We start from the raw sequence: 19,239 nt of genomic DNA on the forward strand, positions 1-19,239 counted from the left end.
GGAGTTTTTCACTGGATACAACCTGCTGGTCTTTACCGGATGTTTCATGGGGAACCTTATAATAGAGTGCTGAAACAATTCAGTTGTACTGCCCCCAAAGATGTAGACCCATAACCAAGATATATTGGTAAGGGAAAAATGGAGAATGGAGGCTGAAATCATATGAAGAAGTCAAGGTGCATTGTAACAGTTGGTTGCAATACCTTCAAATACAGAGTATCTTTAAAGAACACAACAAACTAGGTTTTGTATCAGGGAAATCAAAATTGCAGGAAATTCTAATTGAAAATAATGTGAAACCCCTAGCAAAAATATATAAGTATCTTTTAGAGTGGGAATTAAAAGAAGAAGAGATAAAAGGGGTGATGACAAAGTGGGCCCAAGATTTGGGGAGACCAATATACATATCTCAATGGGAAATTCTGTGGAAAGCATCAATGAGATTTACGGCCAGCATGGGAATAAAAGAGAACATGTTGAAACTTGTCTATAGATGTCACTTGACGCCTGAAAGGTTAGCGAAAGTATACAAAAATCAATCAGACAACTGTTGGAAATGTGATGATAAAGGGGGCAATTATTTCCATTGCTGGTGGAGTTGTAGGAAAATTTCTAAATTTTGGGGAGAAATATATGAAGAAATGAAGAAAATCCTGAAAATTACTTTTGGGGAAAAACCGGAATATCTTTTATTAAGTATAATGCCAGAAAACATGCCCGCAAATAGGAAAAGTATGCATGTGCGGCAGCAAGATTATTGATCGCCCCAAAATGGAGAAAAAGCGAGGTGCCCACAATCCAAGATTGGCAAATAAAATTAATAGAATTCATGAATTTGGAAAGAATGACGACTGCAATCAGGAATATTCCTAAACAAAAATCTAAACTGTAATGGGGGGTAGTGGAGGAATATCTTAAGAAAAAGGATATAAAAACGGAGTTGATGATCTGTCTAAATTAAGTTGTAATGGGGAAAGTTGTAAAAAGGATGGGAAAATGGAAAATAACAAGGGATTGTACAATTTCAATTAGAGATGTAACGCAATGGTTAGGTACGCAAACTAAAGAGAATTTAGAAGCGAAGTGATGTGTGGTGACTGGGAAGTTAATTTTTTAATTTCTTTTTAACAAATGTTTGTGTAAACGATATATTCTTTTTTCTATGTATTGCATTTTAATGATTTAAATAAAGATTATTTTTAAAATAATAATAAAAAGATGTAGACCCATAACCCTTTCCCTCTCATATTTCTTTTTCTGCTGGTTTTCAATCCCCATGCACTGTGTTTGCCGATTTCCAGTGCTTCATATATGCTAGAGTTCAGTTATGATAGTATTATGGATCATGTGAAATGATACTAAAGAAGTTTGCCTCAGAGAATGTGTCAAATTATTTATGCTGAATGACCACAAACTGCTCAGTTCCAAAACTGAGGAGCATAACTGGGCAAAAGCTTCAACTTCAGCATTTATTCTTTCTCCCTTGGTTTCTTTCTTTCTCTTTCTTTCTTTCTTTCTTTCTTTCTTTCTTATTTATTTATTTAGAAAATGGCCAGTCTGCTTTTATAGTAATCCCTCGTGTTATCTTGGGATTTGTTTCCAAGGGTTATGTGTTTATGCAAAAATTGTGTACTGTATAGTCAAACACTTGGAGCTGCCCCATAGCTGGCGAGTGAGGGGGAGACAGAGAGCACCCCCAGCACTCCCAGAGTTGGTGTGTTGAGGAGGCCTTGTCCATAAAGTCAGGCCAGGAGTTTAAAAGCTCTTTTTGCCGGGGCTTCCGGGTTCAGCGCCAGCGCCGATCGGCGGGGTTTCGTCTCGTCTCCGAGACGGCCCGTCCCTGCTAGGAGTGGGGAGGGCAGCGAGAGCGACGCTGCGCCCCTTAGAACCTCGGGAAGGGCGTCCCGGGGGCAAATTTGCTCGGCACAGCCCCAATCCGGACTCCCCAACCCTTCGGCTAGCTCTAATAAGAGCTCCGGAGCGAGGAGGGTAGAAGTCGCGGGGGCCATTTTGAGCGGCAACGTTATTCTAGCAGGGAGAAGCTTCAAGCCGAAGGCGGAGAGCGCTGGATTCTTCCGAAAATAAAACAATTGGAAACAAGATTGTAAGTAACCTCACGATTTGGATTATAAAACAATTTGGATCTGGGAGAGAGGGGAGAAAAGAGGAAGCCACCCCCCCACGGCAATAAAAGAGACAATAAATAGAAACCCGAAGCCGTAAACAGAAGATTTGCAATTCAAAAGGATCCCTCAAAGGCATCAAAGAGAATCTCCCCTTTGATGCAGGGTGAAAGGGGAGAGAGACTGTGGTTGTGAGTGCCCTGCAGCAAGAGGTAAAGACTAAGAAAAACCTTTCTTTTCCTCGGGAGCCGGCAGCCCAGACAACCCAGTGAGTTGATCAGGATTTATAAGTCAATTTTTATTTCACTTTGTACTTCTGGACTTTGTGGAATTTCTTTTTTGGTTTAAATGTTTGTGAAATGTGAGTTTGAACTTTATTGTTAATAAGACTTGAAGAATGCAGCCAGTTTGTTAAAATGGAGTCGAGAAAATAAACTGTGATCATATTCCACCCCACGTGACAAGTTTTGACCTTGGCAGGATTGAACTATGTCAACAAAAAAGTGTTCCCCTGAGTTCCAGCGGTCTGTTTTGACCTTAATGTGGGAAACAAGAATAGAACTATGTCAAGAGGAGACACGACGGCAAGAGTTACAGCAACAATTTCAGATGGTGATGGCAGAATATGATTTTTTAGAAGATGAAGCTTTTGACACTGAAAAAGATGAATGTGAGAATGACAATGATGGTGACTGTGATTTGGAAGGAAAAGATGAAGATGAGGACTGTGATGATTCAACACAAAATGAAACACACCACGAAAAAAATGATGACTTTACTCTACAAAAAGTTGGATGGAGTGCCCTGCCTTTGAGGAGGGCACGATTGGTATTACTGGAACTCCAGAACGCCCACAGGGAAGAAGGAAAAAATATGCAGAGAAGAGAAGAAATTCAGGGGTCCTGTATGGTGGCCTGGATGGCAAAAGACTGTAAACAGGGGGTGGGGTGAAGGGAAAGTGATGTTGTGATTATAAGGATGGATTAACAGGTTTATAACTGGTCTGCTGATTATGGAATTTGCTGGATTGGGGGGGTGGAGCCGGTAATCGGGGATGTAAGGTTAAATTGAGAATAGTTATAGTTTTAAAAGTGAATGGATTTTGGAAAAATGTGAAAATATGGAGGCTTATAGAGGGAGTAAAAATTAGGCACGGGAAGATAAAATGGGACTTTGATTTTTCAGTGATTTGAATATTAGATGAAAATGTTAACAATTGATTTATAAGTTGTATAAGATACAAAGGTGTATTTTTATAAAGTAAGAAACTGTTGCAGATGATAAAAAAGGGATGAAAACCGGGGAAGGGGGGGGAGGGGAAGCCCACAAAATATGGTTTTACAATTATGAATGTAAGAAAAATTTTTCTGTTTTGTATTGTTTTTTTCTCTTTTTTTGCCCTTTCTTTTTTCTCTTTTTTCCTATTTCTATTTTTCTCTTTTTTTGGTATGACAATAGATGGTTGGATGGATGGCCTCCTGCGTACTGCCCTGGTTTGCTGGAGCTCCCTGGTGGCAGGGGGGGGGCTTTGGGGTCAGGGGAGGGGGAGGAGGACAGAAATCCAAGCATAAAATGGACCATCTCTGACTGTTCACATACATGGGATACTTCTGTGGCAGGGGAGGACCCATGTGGGTGGGTAGGAAGGAGGTGGAAAAGGTGTTTATGTATGTACCGTTTTTTTTTTGTATTTTGTAAAATTAATAAAAAGTATGTTGAAAAAATAAAATAAAAGCTCTTTTTGCCTTTTGTCCACTTAAGTTATATGGTGTAGAGAGAATTATTAAGCTTCCGGCCTTGCTTCCTAGGCAAGGCCACCTTGCCACACCAACTCTGGAAAGCAAGGAATGTTTGTGTGAGATCTCATGAGAGCACCCTAAAGCCTTCCAGAACCGCTGTGATGAGCAGCACATTGCCCAGCAAGCAAAGTGGAGAGCTTCAACGCTCTTTTCACATTGGTTAACCCCAAGAGTACCCAGCACAGAAAGAGTTTCTAAGCTCTCTGCCTTGCTTACGACTTGACCTGCACAATTTCAACCAGCCCACCTTCAACTGCCTATGGTTGAAATCGTGAAAGTCAAATGCATGTAAGATGAGGGAAACTCAAAAACAAACAAACCTGACTTTGCTCCTTTTTCAGTAGGCAATCCTACTGGCTGGGAGGCCTGGAAGACATGCTCCTTGCCTTGCAGGCCTTTTCCCACCTGGCCTGGGAGGGTGGGGCCATTACTGACTCCAGCTACAAAAGCCGAGGCTGCTATACAGAATTTTGGGCTGGGGTATTGTTCAGAGGTTTCTGTTGGGAAGGGATTGCTGTTACTCATAGCTGCCAAGTTATCCCTTTTTTAAAGGGATTTCCCCTTATGCTGAATAGGCTTCCTCGCGAGAAAAGGGAAAACTTGGCAGCTATGCTGTTACTCTCGTTGCTCTTATTTTTTTGTGATTTTTAAAATACGTTGTAAGCCACCTTGAGCATGGTTTGAACTTTGAAAGCCCGGCATACAAATAAAATGGATGATTGATTGAAGTCAGGCATAGGCAAATTCGGCCCTCCAGATGTTTTGGGACTACAACTCCTATCATCCCTAGCTAACTGGACCAGTGGCCAGGGATGATGGGAATTGTAGTCTCAAAACATCTGGAGGGCCAAGTTTGCCTATACCTGATTGAAGTGATTGAAGATCCTCTGGGCATCTTAAGATACGGCAGATCTCTGTCTGAAATGGGAGATTCCCAGCTCACCCAGGCTCAGTCAATGTTTAGTTCTCAACTCTGGCACAGCCAACATGCTCATCATGGCTCAAATGGGGCTCACTTAGCTGAACAGAAACTGACTGAGCCGAGTCCAGCGTAAGTCCTTCAAAATGGAACATTCCGGGAGTAGAACCAGAGAGGGGAGACTTTGGCTGGATTCTAAGTCAATTCAGCTCAGTCATGTGACCTGGCAACCAAGCATCAACACTATTTAAAAGGCTTGTTTTCCCTGTGCCAGGCTTAGGCAAAGTATGACCAGCAATTGTTGAATGGGTTTTGGATGTGGAGTAACTTTATGCTGGTTTACTTTACACAGCCTTCCTTTACTGCTAGCATTTTGTGTATAGGATTGCTTTCTTAGCCAAGCAATCCTTGTACGATGAGGACTTTTTGTTCATTAGATGTGATAATTCAGGGAAAAATTAATTGGTACTGTGTGTACTTTTACTTCATGGATTTACATACTAAAGAGTTCAACGCTCCAATATTGCTAGGTAGGTGGTGTATTATTATTATTATTATTATTATTATTATTATTATTATTATTACAATACTATTTAAAGTTAGTGTTGCCACTTTTACTACCTCTGCTGTTTATCTGTGTACTGTATCTGAAGAAGTGTGCATGCACACAAAAGCTCATACTAAGAACAAACTTAGTCGGTCTCTAAAGTGCTACTGGACAGTTTGTTTGTTTGTTTAATATATTTCTACTGCGTCAGACCAACACGGCTACCTACCTGGATCTGCTGATCAGAGTTACTGAACCATCTTTCCATGGCTTGTCAGCCTGTCTGAGCTTTTATTTCTTGCTACCACTTTGAAACTCTCTAGTGGCCTAGTGGCTTTACTATTTATTTCATATTGCAGCCTCCACTTGTTTTAATACACTGCTGTTTATTTAGTGTATGTGACCCATGAGCAGTGAAAAGGCTCCACTTAGTAAAGGAATGAAGAGCAAGATAAGTTATAAAAGAATGTGGCGATCAGTGAACACCATTAATCTGGCATCATAATCATGCTTATAAATTTACACAGAAAAAAGAAGGCTGTCCAAAATACAAAAGTGTTTTGTTAATGCAGAGGTTGCATAACATAAAGCAAGATTAATGATTAAAAGAATTGCCTGGACTCCATATCTGTGGGAAGTGAATAAGAAATAAGTTTTTTAAATACTTTTGCATTTTCATGCATTTCACATTCATAATAAAAACTCTATAGCATTTTCTTCAAGTACAGTGGTCCCTCGACTTACGAAATTTCGAGTTACGAATGGAAAAAAATGGCCGCACGCTTACGTTTTTTTGACATCCGAAAGGAAAACCGTTGCGGTTTAGTTGGGGTTTTCTCGACTTACGAATTTTAGATGCGGTTTACTCGACTTGCGAATTTTTCCGTTTCCAATGCATTTCCTATGGGAAACCGCTTTTTTCGACTTACAAACTTTTCGACCTACGAATGTGCATTCAGAACGGATTAAATTTGTAAGTCGAGGGACCACTGTATTTAAAGGGTTTGTATCATTATAGCACATTCTACTTCCGTGTTTTAATCTTTCACTGAAGCAAATCATTTACCTTGCATTATATTAACATGTAAATGAGATATCCAGATCAACAGCAAACTCTGTCTACCATGTGGACAACTGTAAATGTTATTGGAGAATTGGACTTCCTAGCTTTAAGTTTCTATCAATGTGTAAATCCTGAATGTAGGTTTTCCAACACTCCCAATATGTTGGAGCCCAAAGTGAGCAGGGGCTGTTTTACTGAGAATGTATGAAATCTTACAAGCAGAAGATTAGCTGGGCAGCAGTTCCAAAACCTAACAGCTAAGCCCAGTTAACAGAAGAAGCTTCAGCCAACGCTCAGAGAAATTGAAATGCAAGCAACCAAATTTCACACAAATATCTTTAAAACTTGGAAGAGCACCCTATTAATTATTTAATTGATAAAATGAAAGTCTGTACTACCCCCTTTTAGAAGTTAATGACAACAATAATATGATATTCAACTGCAGCCTTATATCCAGTTTCTTGGGATCAAGCCCCAAGGCTTACTTTTGAGTAGTTATGTATAGAATTGTGCTGTAAGTTGGTGAAACTACACTTTAGATAAACCTCAAAGAACTATATGTCAGTCAGTGGGTGATATCCAGTGCTTCCTCTCTGCTGATGGAAGGCATACCTGAAGAAGCGTCTCCAACTCCATCGTTCTGCCTGGACACTGAGGTCCAGTGCCGAGGGCCTTCTGGCGGTTCCTTCTCTGTGAGAAGTGGAAGTTACAGGGAACCAGGCAGAGGGCCTTCTCCGTAGTGACACCTGCCCTGTGGAACACCCTTCCATCAGATGTCAAGGAAATAAGCAACTATCTTAATTTTAAAAGACATCTGAAGGCAGCCCTATTTAGGGAAGCTTTTAATGTTTAATAAATGATTGTGTTTTAATATTTCTGTTGGAAGCCGCCCACAGTGGCTGGGGAAACCCAGCCAGATGGGCGGGGTATAAATAATAAATTATTATTATTATATATTATTATCTATCACAGGAGAGAGGGGCAATTTTTGGAAATTCACTCCCCCTGCACTCCCACAAAATCTCCCTAGAGCATAACCTAATCATACAGAGCAGATTTTGAGGAGGATGCAGAGGGGAGAAAGAATTGCTGGAAATTGTGCCACCTTCCTTATTTCTTATCCATATTTCTCTAATTTAGCCTCCTTTTAGACTAGCCACTTGTCCTTTAACACATCAGTCATTTCCCATCCTCTCTTTATCTCCTTTTCAGTAATTTTTACCATGTTGGTAATTCCATGCAGATTTATACAAACCACATGCAGGGCTTTGACTTTGAGTATATAGGTGCTGTTGGAGTCAACAGACAGTGTTGGTCAAGGACATATCTGAGCTCTATAATGAGATACAATTTAGAAACGGAATTAGTGCTTCACAAGTTATAAAATGCCATCTAAGATATTACAGTACAGTTAAAACCTATGGAGACTAAAAGACAGTGATGCGATTTCTGATTCTGTTGAAATGAGGTGTTGAGTTGCTTTTAAAAATAAAACTTTACCAAAATGAAGAGGAACTACCACATCAATGAAGAATTACATAGAGGTAGTAAAAGCTTTCCGATGCCTTCTGTTCTTTTTATTCTTCTTGTGCCAGGAATATTATTTTATTTTTTTGTCAGTAGGAGTTGTTGGAGACTCAAGGGGACAGTGTTTCAATTGTTCTGTAGAATACTTCAAATTATTCTCTAATGAAGAAAGTATTTTATGGAAAAGGTGTTTCTCTCTTACCTTTCCAAGTGATCCCCACCCTCCCCTCTTTGGAGCTGTATTACAGCATTTTCTGAAAAGGTGCTTATCCTTTTCTTGCCACTTGAATGGACAGGCAAAATAAAATAATTTTTGGAAGCAAAATTGAGAAAATCTTCCAGTACATCTGTTGTTTATCTGCTGTTAAAGGTTCATTGGCTAAACCAAACCTCTTTTGTGGATAAACAGATTTAAAAGCAGAATATTTTGTCATCATCCAAAACATTTAACAAAACATGCTGTGTTTTGTGATAAAAGGAACAGGTTGTTGTTAGCAAATCATTCAGAAAAGCAGGTGCACCATAGTTCGAAAGATGATGCTCCGTAATGAGTAGTCATTTTGGGTATTCCTGCACCATTTTTTCCTGTTTAAGGGCAGTGTCCAACAAAGTACTTCTGTTAGTGCAGGGATTTTCATTTGCACAACATAATTTCCCCTTCCTCTTCATGAATGCCCCCGTTCATCTCAAAATCTGCTCTGGGGGGTTGGAGGGCAATCCATAACTGATAAAGAGAGATGAAGTTATATTGTGCCATAGTCTTAAAAATGGGTACAAGAACTATCAGCTATGTAGCTACTCTGATATTTAAGCCCAATATGTACACATACGTTTTGAATTCGATTAGAACCGAGGAGAGAGCTTTAGAGAGAGCTTTCTGCATTGCAGGGGGTCGAACTAGATTACTCTTTCAGTCCCTTCTGATTCTGCGATTCCCAAACGTACAGAATGTACATTACATGGGAAGGACACAGAGAGCTCCATAAGTACTATATAATTAATATGGTAATATCACACTTTTGTGTAAGTTTGGTTCAAAGGGTTGGATGCAGCTGTGCTCAAGTTGTATTTATTGACAGCAAATTAAAGTGCCCATATGCAGTGTGATCTGTTTCTTAAATGGGTATTGAAATTGCATTGGATTAAACACATGTCTGATCTGAGAAATAAGCAGTGTAGATATTACATGCTGTGCAGTTTTATATCCTGTATCCCAAATAACCTACATAAACCTGCGCTGCGCTGCACAGCTAGTAACTTGGTGAAGTTGTCCTTGGTGGGCAGATTGTAATCTGCAGACTGTGTTGCCTACATGTGCAGTTAGTTTTCAGATATTCCATGAAGCAGCACAGTAACTATTGAAATAAAGAAAATGGGAAGAAAGTGTTTAAGTATAATAAAATCATTAGTCCAACCTTTTATTTTCAAAGGCGGTCAAAGAATTAATAAAACAGTTATGCAACAACTTATCTTAGAACTGGAGAAGAATCCCTTGTCACAAATTAGGCTTAAAATAGAAGAAATTGAGAACTGCAGCTAATGCGGGATGCAATCAACATCCCATTTAAATCAGTGGGGAAACTCCCATTGGATTTAATAGCTTTGAATTGCACTCTTACGCTAATTGGATAAGCAGCTAGAAAAAATAAGTAATAAATCAGTTACTAGGATTCACTACAATAGGGATATTTCCAAAGGTACTTAATTTGGTGTAATTTATGATCTAATAATCCACAATGACGACAGCTGCAAGATGCAGTTATGCAGATTAAGGGCAGAAATGCAAAATAGATTTAAGAGAGTCACTTTGCCGATTTTTACCAAACATAGAGAACTGGAAAGAAGCCTGAATAACTAAACATTCTACAAATGCTTCTGAGTATGCCCATTTATAACAAACTAGTATTGTTTTTATATTGCACCATTGAACTAATTTTTTTCCAGTTGGGACAAAGTAACCTTAGAAATAATATTTTACAAAGGTGGTCTTTTTGGTTGGTGGAAATGCTAATATATGTGTAAATTTTATATATATATATATATATATATATATATATATATATATATATATATATTCCCTTGGTTATAGAAAGTAGCTCGGGAAGCAATCATAAAAATTGAATCGTGAATTCTGTAAAGCAATTACCCTGTTTCTCATATTTTAAGGCATCCCCATAAAATAAGCCGTAGCAGGATTTTTAAGCATTCGAGGAATATAAGCCATACCCCGAAAATAAGACATAGTGATAGGAGCAGCAGCAATGCCGGCCGCGGCAGGAGGAGGAGGAAAAAAATAAGACATCCCTTGAAAATAAGCCATAGTGTGTTTTTTTTGAGGAAAAAATAAATATAAGACGTGTCTTATAATATGAGAAACACGGTAGGTGAGGGTATTAACACTACTGGATATACTATTGTTGATTTAGATTGTGTGTGAATTTCAAACAAAGTTACTGCTTGCAGTTCTTGAATAAGAAGTGACCTCTATGGTATGAATGCAATACCCTTACTAGTAATATTATAAATGTTTGCTCAGATGACCAACTCAAGCGCTTTAGAGGCAAAAACAGCAACACTACAACCAACAATCTGGTGCAGGTTGTTCTGAGTTCACCACCAGCCTGTCATTGCTAACTACTCATTTGCCAAACAAATTTAGAAAGGGCACATGTGGGGAAACCAGCAGGAAGGGCTGCCTGATGACACTTCATTTTTAAGGCCAGGTTGCTCCTGAATAAGTGGCAAGAGCTGTAGATACATGCAAACACCTTGCCGCCCAATTAATTGAACCAGAATGCTTTGATATTACAGTTGTGTTCCATTCTTAGCAGGAAAAATATATTCCTCAATAGGCTTAGATACATCCAGGCATTATGGAAATGGCCCGGAAGACTCATGCCATTGCTTGCCAGCTAGTCCTCACAGCTGTTGATTCTTACATACACACACCCCTGTTCGGGAAGGAGAACCATGGAGGGCTAGTGGGGGGCTCATCCAGGTGTACCAGCATTCCAGATTTTCTCAAAGAACTTTCAGTAAAAAGCTCAGAAGATAATGAGTAGATCAAGAGGAAAGCTAAGTAGAGTTCACTCATCACTAATCTAAACGTACTGGAGCTGTTTAAATCACACCAGGGAATAAAACGAATGCTCCAAGGATACTGTTTAATATATATTGATAAAAAGGAAGTATTATTTTCCCTTCAGTGAGTTTGAGATAACCTTCAGATGTGGGTGATTACTTTTTTGGTTGCCACCTTTCCTAATGTACCTCTATGGTACCAACATGATTTATCAGGCACAGTAAATCACATGCACTGACTTTTCTTCTTTCATGCCTCTGTGAGCACTAAAATTATTACTAGTGTTTCTCCATTTAAGTTAGCATATTACAGGAGCATATCAGTTAAAACTGAGGTGTAAAGAGTTCTCGCTACCCCTGTTCTCTTCACACTCCAGCAGCTGTCACAATTGCATTCAAGGCCAAGTGTGCATATGGTTGAGGTGCTAGCTACAATTACTGAGAAGTAAACTGAAAATCATGTTAAGAATATCCTTTTTACAGGGCTGTAGATATCAGATGTGCATTCACAGGTGTCTATGGAAATGTATTTATGAGAATGCATCTTGTATTTCTGTGGCTTTTTGAGTCAAGGAATTTGTTAGCGAATGCTAAAATATGTTATGAGTACAGAAGCAACTATATATTTCTATAACTTATATGTGCGTTCTCATATATACAAACGATGCACAACATCCTAAAATAACAGGAATGTTAAGCTTTGGAAAACTCTTAAGTAAAGGCATTGAATGTACACGTAGAATGCAATTTCTTACAGTAGAATATAAAGTGTAGTACTGTAGTTGTGTGTCTTGCACATGCACACACACATTGAATTCCATACAGTAGAATTGTGGTCTCTAAATCATTTTTTTCATGACTGTAGGTTCGTGCGTTACAAAAAGAAATGGATGCGAATTTCAAAAGTTGTATTTGTAGTTTGCCCACCACACATCACAGTACAATATCTTTTTGATTGATTGATTGACTGACTGACTGATTGATGATGTTGTTGAAAGTTGTCTTCTGTAAGCACATTTTAAGCATGCATCCCATTTTTTAAAAAAGAAGTTATTCCTTTTCTGGTTGCCAGTGATAACCATCCAATGCTACCCCCATTTATTGTGAAAAGGACACATTAGCTGCATTTATATGCTATACAGTGCATGTTGCTTTAATGGTGTGTGTGTTGCAGACCTTGGACTTCCTATGGTGTGGCTTTTTGTTATAATCAGATCCGCAGGCATTTCCACTTCTTAAGGTGCATATTAAAGTATTCACAGTGACCCATTCACAATCACTTCCATTCACTGATCAACAAGTTGAATGATAATTTGCTATATATAAAATGCACCAATGTAGATTTTAAAAATCTACATTGAAGTCAGGCCAATTTCACTGCATCAGTTTTGCCTGAGCAAATTGGAACTTGAGTTCCATTCAACGGCTGCACATGTGTCTTTAACATAGCTAATGAGTATGAGTCTTCAAAATCTCTGTCATCCATGATCTTCTGCTAAGAAGTATGAAGTCCATTGTGTCCAAAATATGAGTAGACTGTGAATATGTGATCATTGTTCTGTTTCCCCCCTCGTTTTTCTAAATATTCTGTCTGTTTTACTGTTGAACACTCAAGTAAAGTAGATTCTCTGCATTTTAGAAATGCTGGTCCGACTGGAGAAAACATATCAGAAACCCTCATTTGTTGGTGGTCAGTTCTGTCAGATAGCATTGCTGGTGCTGTCTTGTAGAAATATGAATACAGTATATGAGTTCACATAAATGTTGGGACATTGTGCTCTTTGGACGGTGGTCATATGCTGCAGTTGTCAGGATTCATTTACATAACTTGGTTGTACAAAAACGTTTTTCTTCCTCAGACTGTACAGAACATTCCACAGGTGTTGTGGGGGGTGGGGCTGTAACTGTAAATATCCTCTCCAATGTTGCCACCCTCCCACCCTCTCCTAGCTTTGTAAGGTTGCATAGGTTAAAAGCAGAAATTGCAACTAGAAATGTATAGGAAGTGAGTGTCATTGTGCTAATACTGGTGGAAAAAAGTAAAAACACAAATAAACACATAACAAATAAAATATTCAGCTCTGATAGCTCCCAGGTAATCATTGGCATGATTGCAACCTTTTTCATCTTGAACTTTGCAAACTATGTCTTTTAAAGTTATTTTACTCCTGTTTATTCCAACTGTTTCTTAAATAAGGGCATGCCATTAAACCGCTTGTAAAAGTTAAATGACTTCATTATTGCTGTACTTATTAAAGAAATTAAAATCTGTTATTTACTGTTTAATATCCAGATACTTTGGCATAATGCTCTGTTTAACCTTGACTTTTGCCTCATGAATTATGTACAAGAGTCAGTTTAATGTTTACATTATTTGGAGCTTTCGAAAAACCTATAAATAGCATGTTAAGGTTACTTTCAACAAGTTGACATCTGAACACCGTAATTAACAAACTTGAGTTCAGTCATTTCCTTAATAGGTTTTATGTTTTGCTTTCTGGTATAGGAATCAGGGCTTGCTCTTTCCACTTCATAAAGGCAGGCAGGTTAGATGTCAAGCAAAGTTTTTGTAATTTCATTTGTGTTTGAGGACAAAAGTAGAAATACTGAAAAGCATTTAAAGTCACATAATTTCAAATATATTGAAGCCAAGAGTATACTTATGCTATGGGAAGGATTTATAGTCATTCATATTTGTTTGGGGTACACATGACAAGCCACACCTAGATTGTGAAACTGTGCATGGTTCATGCTGCTACCACCAAATAGGTCCATTCGGTGCTATTTTTTTTCTAGAAAAAGAGGTTCTGGAACTCACCATGAATGCCTCCTATGCTCTCTTATAATGGCAATGGTGCCCACCCGAGACATGCTGGAACTGCGTACTGTTGAGTTCCGTCTTGGGGGGGGGGGAGCCCTGGTTCCATTATGTTCCATTATGGTTTGTGTGTTTTGAAAGAATGCATGAAATGTTCACATCAAGAGTTGAATTCTGATCTGTAAACAAGTTTGGGGTGGTCTGCTTTTCAAGGTGTGGACCAAATGAATTCCTCCTCCATCCCTACTGCCAAATGAGTTTCACTGGGGTAGAAAAGTATTGGAGAAATTAAATCACTTTACAATAGTTTTTTTTCCCCTCATCAAAAGTAAACTTTTAATTTGTTTTTCACTAGGGATTGCTTGTACGGGATGCACCTCTGAAGGATATGAAAGTTTTTAATGATCGGCGATTCGTAGCTTCGTTCAGTGTGGTAAATGCTACCAAACGAGATGCAGGCAATTACCGCTGCATGATTCGCACAGAAGGAGGAGTTGGAGTATCAAATTATGCAGAATTGATCGTTAAAGGTATTTCAGAATGGATGCGTGCATGAGAAGAGTACTATCTTAAGTTATTACAGAGCTCCTGTAAATAACACGTACTGCTCCTATAATAATGAAGAGGTGTAGCCAGTGTCACATTCTTTTTTTAAAATGGTGGCTAGAGAAACTCAGATATATCCCCTTACACAGTCCTTCCTAGGACAGTCTTCAGAGTCTGTTGATCATTTTATTGGAAGGCTCTATTTTTTTAAATTACTAAGCAAGTTGCAAAATGTCTAAACATTGCAACTTCCCTTAGACATTTTATGATTGCTTTTTCTTTTTAACCTCCTCTTTTAACAATCTTACGCATTTTACATTTTGCAACTCTATATTTGTGGCCAATGGACCATAAAATTATATTCAACTAACATTGATTTTGTTCCTTAATCTCAACAAGAAGCGAGCCCCTCTGTTCCACTAAAAATACAGAACAAGTCTCACATATTATATTAATCATTATATGCATTATTATATACATAATTCTGTATGCCTATTAGATGCATATATAGCCTAGGTTTCCTAAAGTGAGCAGTACATAAACAAATACATATAACTGTGCACATAACTGTATAAAATATACTTGATATACTTATATACTTGATATACTTATAAAGGGGACCCAGGTGGCGCTGTGGGTTAAACCACTGAGCCTATGGCTTGCTGATCAGAAGGTCGGCGGTTCGAATCCCTGTGATGGGGTGAGCTCCCGTTGCTTGGTCCCAGCTCCTGCCAACCTAGCAATTCGAAAGCACGTCAAAATGCAAGTAGATAAATAGGAACCGCTATAGCGGGAAGGTAAACGGCGTTTCCATGTGCTGCTCTGGTTTGCCAGAAGCGGTTTTGTCATTCCACATGACCTGGAAGCTATACGCCGGCTCCCTCGGCCAATAATGCGAGATGAGCGCGCAACCCCAGAGTCGGTCACGACTGGACCTAATGGTCAGGGGTCCCTTTATAATTATAAAATTATGCTGCAGAATGAGTTATGACCTTTCTTTTTTACACATATTTTACACATATTGGGGGGGTGTATAGTTAGTATAATTCCACACATAATTAGGCTTTTTAAAAAATAAGATACAAGCAGAAGCGGAATGAACATTTCTGGCACATATGTAGGGGCATTCGACAACTGATGTACAACTGTATTGCTAAAATAGAAGTTTTTCAATTAAAATTCTTAAGAACATATCATTCAGAAGCAGATATATAGTACACAGGGGTGGGGCAATAATGAGGGGGGAAAGGAAGTGATCTACAGGCATGCTATATATTGATGAAAAATGAGGAGAAATAAAGAGTCCTCAGATTCAGCTTTCTTAAAAACTTGTATCAATTTACTACCATTGACCTTGAACCTTCCATGTGTGAATTTATTTATTATATCCTTATAATATTTGGTCTTATCCACCTCTCAGCACTGTGTATGGTGAATAATTGCTTACCCTTAGGGTGTAATCCCATTAGCTACTTGTAGTGTGATGAAGTAATTATGGTAATTCCTTTGCTTGTGCCGTAGCTTTTATGAGACCTCATGCGGGCCATTCCTTGTGACCTAAAAAGCCCATTTTAAACAGTGTACTGACCTTGGAACAGATTATATTTAAATAACAACATTATGATATACTTAAGCTCATTTGCATTGTTACTGATAGGCAATTACACATTCCTTTTTTAAAAGTGTGTTTTACAGAAAATTGCATCCCACCTTCCAATAACATATGTGTTTTAAATATATATTTATCAGGGAGTTAAAAGTATGTGCACATTTACGGCTTTCTTTTTTTTAGGCTTGATATAATGGCTTAGTGCTTATTTTGAAACATTGTTTCATGTATTTTGAACTTCACATATTTTGAACTTCTTCACATATTTCGGAGATATTCACATACAAAATTTTTCCTACATGGAATTACTGCATAAGCAAAACTATGTACTGTACACTGTGGGACTTTTGCAATACTGTTTTGTGTTATGTGCAACAGCCAGCACGAGACTTGGTCTCATATGCTCCAACTACCTTTTCTTGCATGGCTGCGACATGCTTTCCTCTGCCTGAGCTCCAGGGAAACTCAGGTTAGTTTTAAATTACTATTTATTGAAATAAGACAATATCAAATAATGGTTTATGATCCTGGCTTGTTATCAAACCATTTAAATTTTAAGCTAACCAGAGTCTCTGGACCTTGGGTGTAATGGGAAGCTGTGGTTAGTTTAAAACCAGAAGTACTCGCTATCTGTAGCTTCACTGGGGAGGCAAGGAAATGGGGAACACATGGAAATCTTTTCGTTTATCAAAGAAAATCTCCATTCTCAAAACCTACTCATGACAATAGATCTCCAGGAAGGAAGTGATCGGCTGAGAGGTCCAGACCCTCATCAAATCCAAGAAAGTGGATCTCATGTTTATGGCACAGGTACTAGATCTGTGAATCTCAGTGGCACATATAACTCTGTGAGCAAAGGCACCACACCCACCCTCTCCAACGCTCTAGTACCCATCCAGAAAGACATTGCATTGAGCAGACAACTGCACGTTAAACTCCCCCACCACTTTTACTGAGCCAGATGGTGGACAGTATGATCCAGCCTACATAGGGGTTCTCCTTTTCATGTTCCACTGACAACAACAATCACCCTGGATGCCAGCCTCACAGGGAAGTTCACTGCAGAGATCTAAGCATCCAAGGCCTATGGTTTCCAACAGAAGCATCAATGAGCATCCGTTGGTTAGAGCTTCAAGCAGCTTGCTTAGCCCTACAACACTTTGCTCCTCGTCTCCAACTCATCAGTGTCCTAATATGTACATATTCTACCACAGTGAAATCCAACATTCACAGACAAGGAGGCGTCTGATCTTTGGATTTTCGTGCAGTAGTATCTCTTCTCCTCAGCTGAGCATAATAAAACTTCTAGTCACTTATTGCTGAGCTCATCTTCAGTCTCTTGAACACACAAGCAGACAGGCTGAGCCACAGGAAAAGCGACCAAGAGGAATGTCAACTGCATCCTGCAGTTTCCCAACAGCTCCTGTCGAAGTTCCAATACTACAGTTCTTTACCAGATTCCAGTCAGCATCAGTGGAGACCTTATATGCCTTGTTCTCCCCTGGCAACCAGATTTTCTCTACACCTTTCCTCCACAGAATGGTATTTGGGAATGTAAATTGGTATTTTATGTGCACACCCATCTTTTAATGAACTTTTCTAATAGTGGTCAGCTGCAGCATAGATTAGATTTAGAAGAACAGAATGTGCCTGTCTGAGAAGATATCAGATTATTACAGAGTTCAAAGTACTTACTGAGTTCATACAAGGTAAACCTAGGTGTCAGACTGGCTAGGAGGAATTTTGTTAGGTTTTTAAGGCAGGGCACGGAAGGGCAGCCATCTGTGCTGTCCATAGCTTATATTTTCTCAGGTTGTCAGATGGAAGGTTTAGCACCTTGAATAGCACTGAATGTGCCAAGGACCAGTGTAACGGAGATTGGTCTGTAAATGTGAGGGCAAAATCATTTGGAAAACTGTGGCAAGATTTAAGAAAACATACTGTATACAACATCAGTGTCTCACATCGAATATAACTGATCCATAATAACAGTCTATAGAGACAGTCTATGTACTTTGGTAACCAAATAAAATCTTTAATAAAAAACATTTTTTAAAAAAAAAAACCACACACGTATCATTGCAGTATAAACCGTTTTGAAATCAAATGCTTAAACTGTAGTCTTTGTATTGTCTTTGCCCTTTTTAGTGACTGTGTTTATGTGTACAAAGCTTTAAGCATGCACATTTCTTGATTCACAGTTTTATGCTGTTCAACAAACAATTTATTGTGAGTGGAAGACTATGGCTTCTCTCATAATAACTTCTCTCATAATAACAGGCACATAATATGACAGCCTTCTTAGCCATAATTGGTATAATGTGGAATGGAGAAGAGATGCATTTTTTGGATGGGAAGTGAACTTCTGCGTTCTGGCCCAACTCTTGATTTCTGCACATTATTTGTTGCTTTTATTATGGTCACAATACTATGGTCAGTAGTTTTGGGCACCTCAGAAACTGCATTGACATACAGCTGTGCTTCAGTGAGCATGTTCTAAACACTTGTTATGTCTGGCTTCCCATAGTCCTTGATGAAAATGTACCCTGTGCCAATGAGGAAGATGCCTGCCTTAAAAAAGCATTAGTTTGCAACCTTGCTTTGTAAGTTCAAAACATATAATTGGATGACAGGGATTCTAGGAAAAAGATGGGGGGGGGAGCAGACTACTTAAGACTTTAATCTAATTGGTGGCTGGGCCCAGTCTCTGTTCTCATTCCTATAGCATAGGGTAATGGACATATGTGATGTCCTTGCTATTAGGTGTTGAGTTTGCAGCTCTGGATAGTGTCAGACTCAGAGGCAGAGGAAGAGGGTGTGCAGGGCTGTCTTAAGCCCATCCAGCGCCCTGGCGCTAGGTCCCTCCAGCGCCCCCCTCCAGAGCCTCTCCAAGGGCCCGGGAGTGCCAAGCGGACTGCGGCAGCAGCGGGAGGCCACCTCCGAGGACTCTGCGCTGTGCCTCCTTCTCGTTTCCCCAGCGCTGGGTCCGCTCAGTCAAGCTTTGCTACCAGCGTGTGCACCGCGGGACCAGCAAGAGCTGCTTGGGCGCTGTGCGCGTGCTGGTGGCAAAGCTCGACTGAGCGGACCCCAGCACTGGGGAAACGAGAAGGAGGCGCAGCGCGGAGTCTTCGGAGAAGGAGCACAGTCCTGGCCAGATCGCCGGAACCCTGCGCTCACTTGGCTCCCTCCAGCGGCCGGCGCCGTGGT

The 19,239-nt window shown here is 39.4% G+C and overlaps 1 protein-coding gene across 15 annotated transcripts in view; it reads left to right on the plus strand.

Annotated features, from left to right (window-relative positions):
* Positions 1–19,239, plus strand: part of PTPRM (protein tyrosine phosphatase receptor type M) — a 412,071-nt gene that overhangs the window by 158,025 nt on the left and 234,807 nt on the right. For all 15 annotated transcript variants that reach the window (XM_035125987.2, XM_035125998.2, XM_060277900.1 and 12 more), the window contains exon 6: positions 14,233–14,407. In XM_035125987.2, coding sequence (XP_034981878.2) covers positions 14,233–14,407 — 175 coding nt within the window. The remainder of the gene's footprint in view (positions 1–14,232; positions 14,408–19,239) is intronic.

The sequence above is a fragment of the Zootoca vivipara genome, chromosome 8 (assembly GCF_963506605.1).
Source record: "Zootoca vivipara chromosome 8, rZooViv1.1, whole genome shotgun sequence".
NCBI lineage: Eukaryota > Metazoa > Chordata > Lepidosauria > Squamata > Lacertidae > Zootoca > Zootoca vivipara.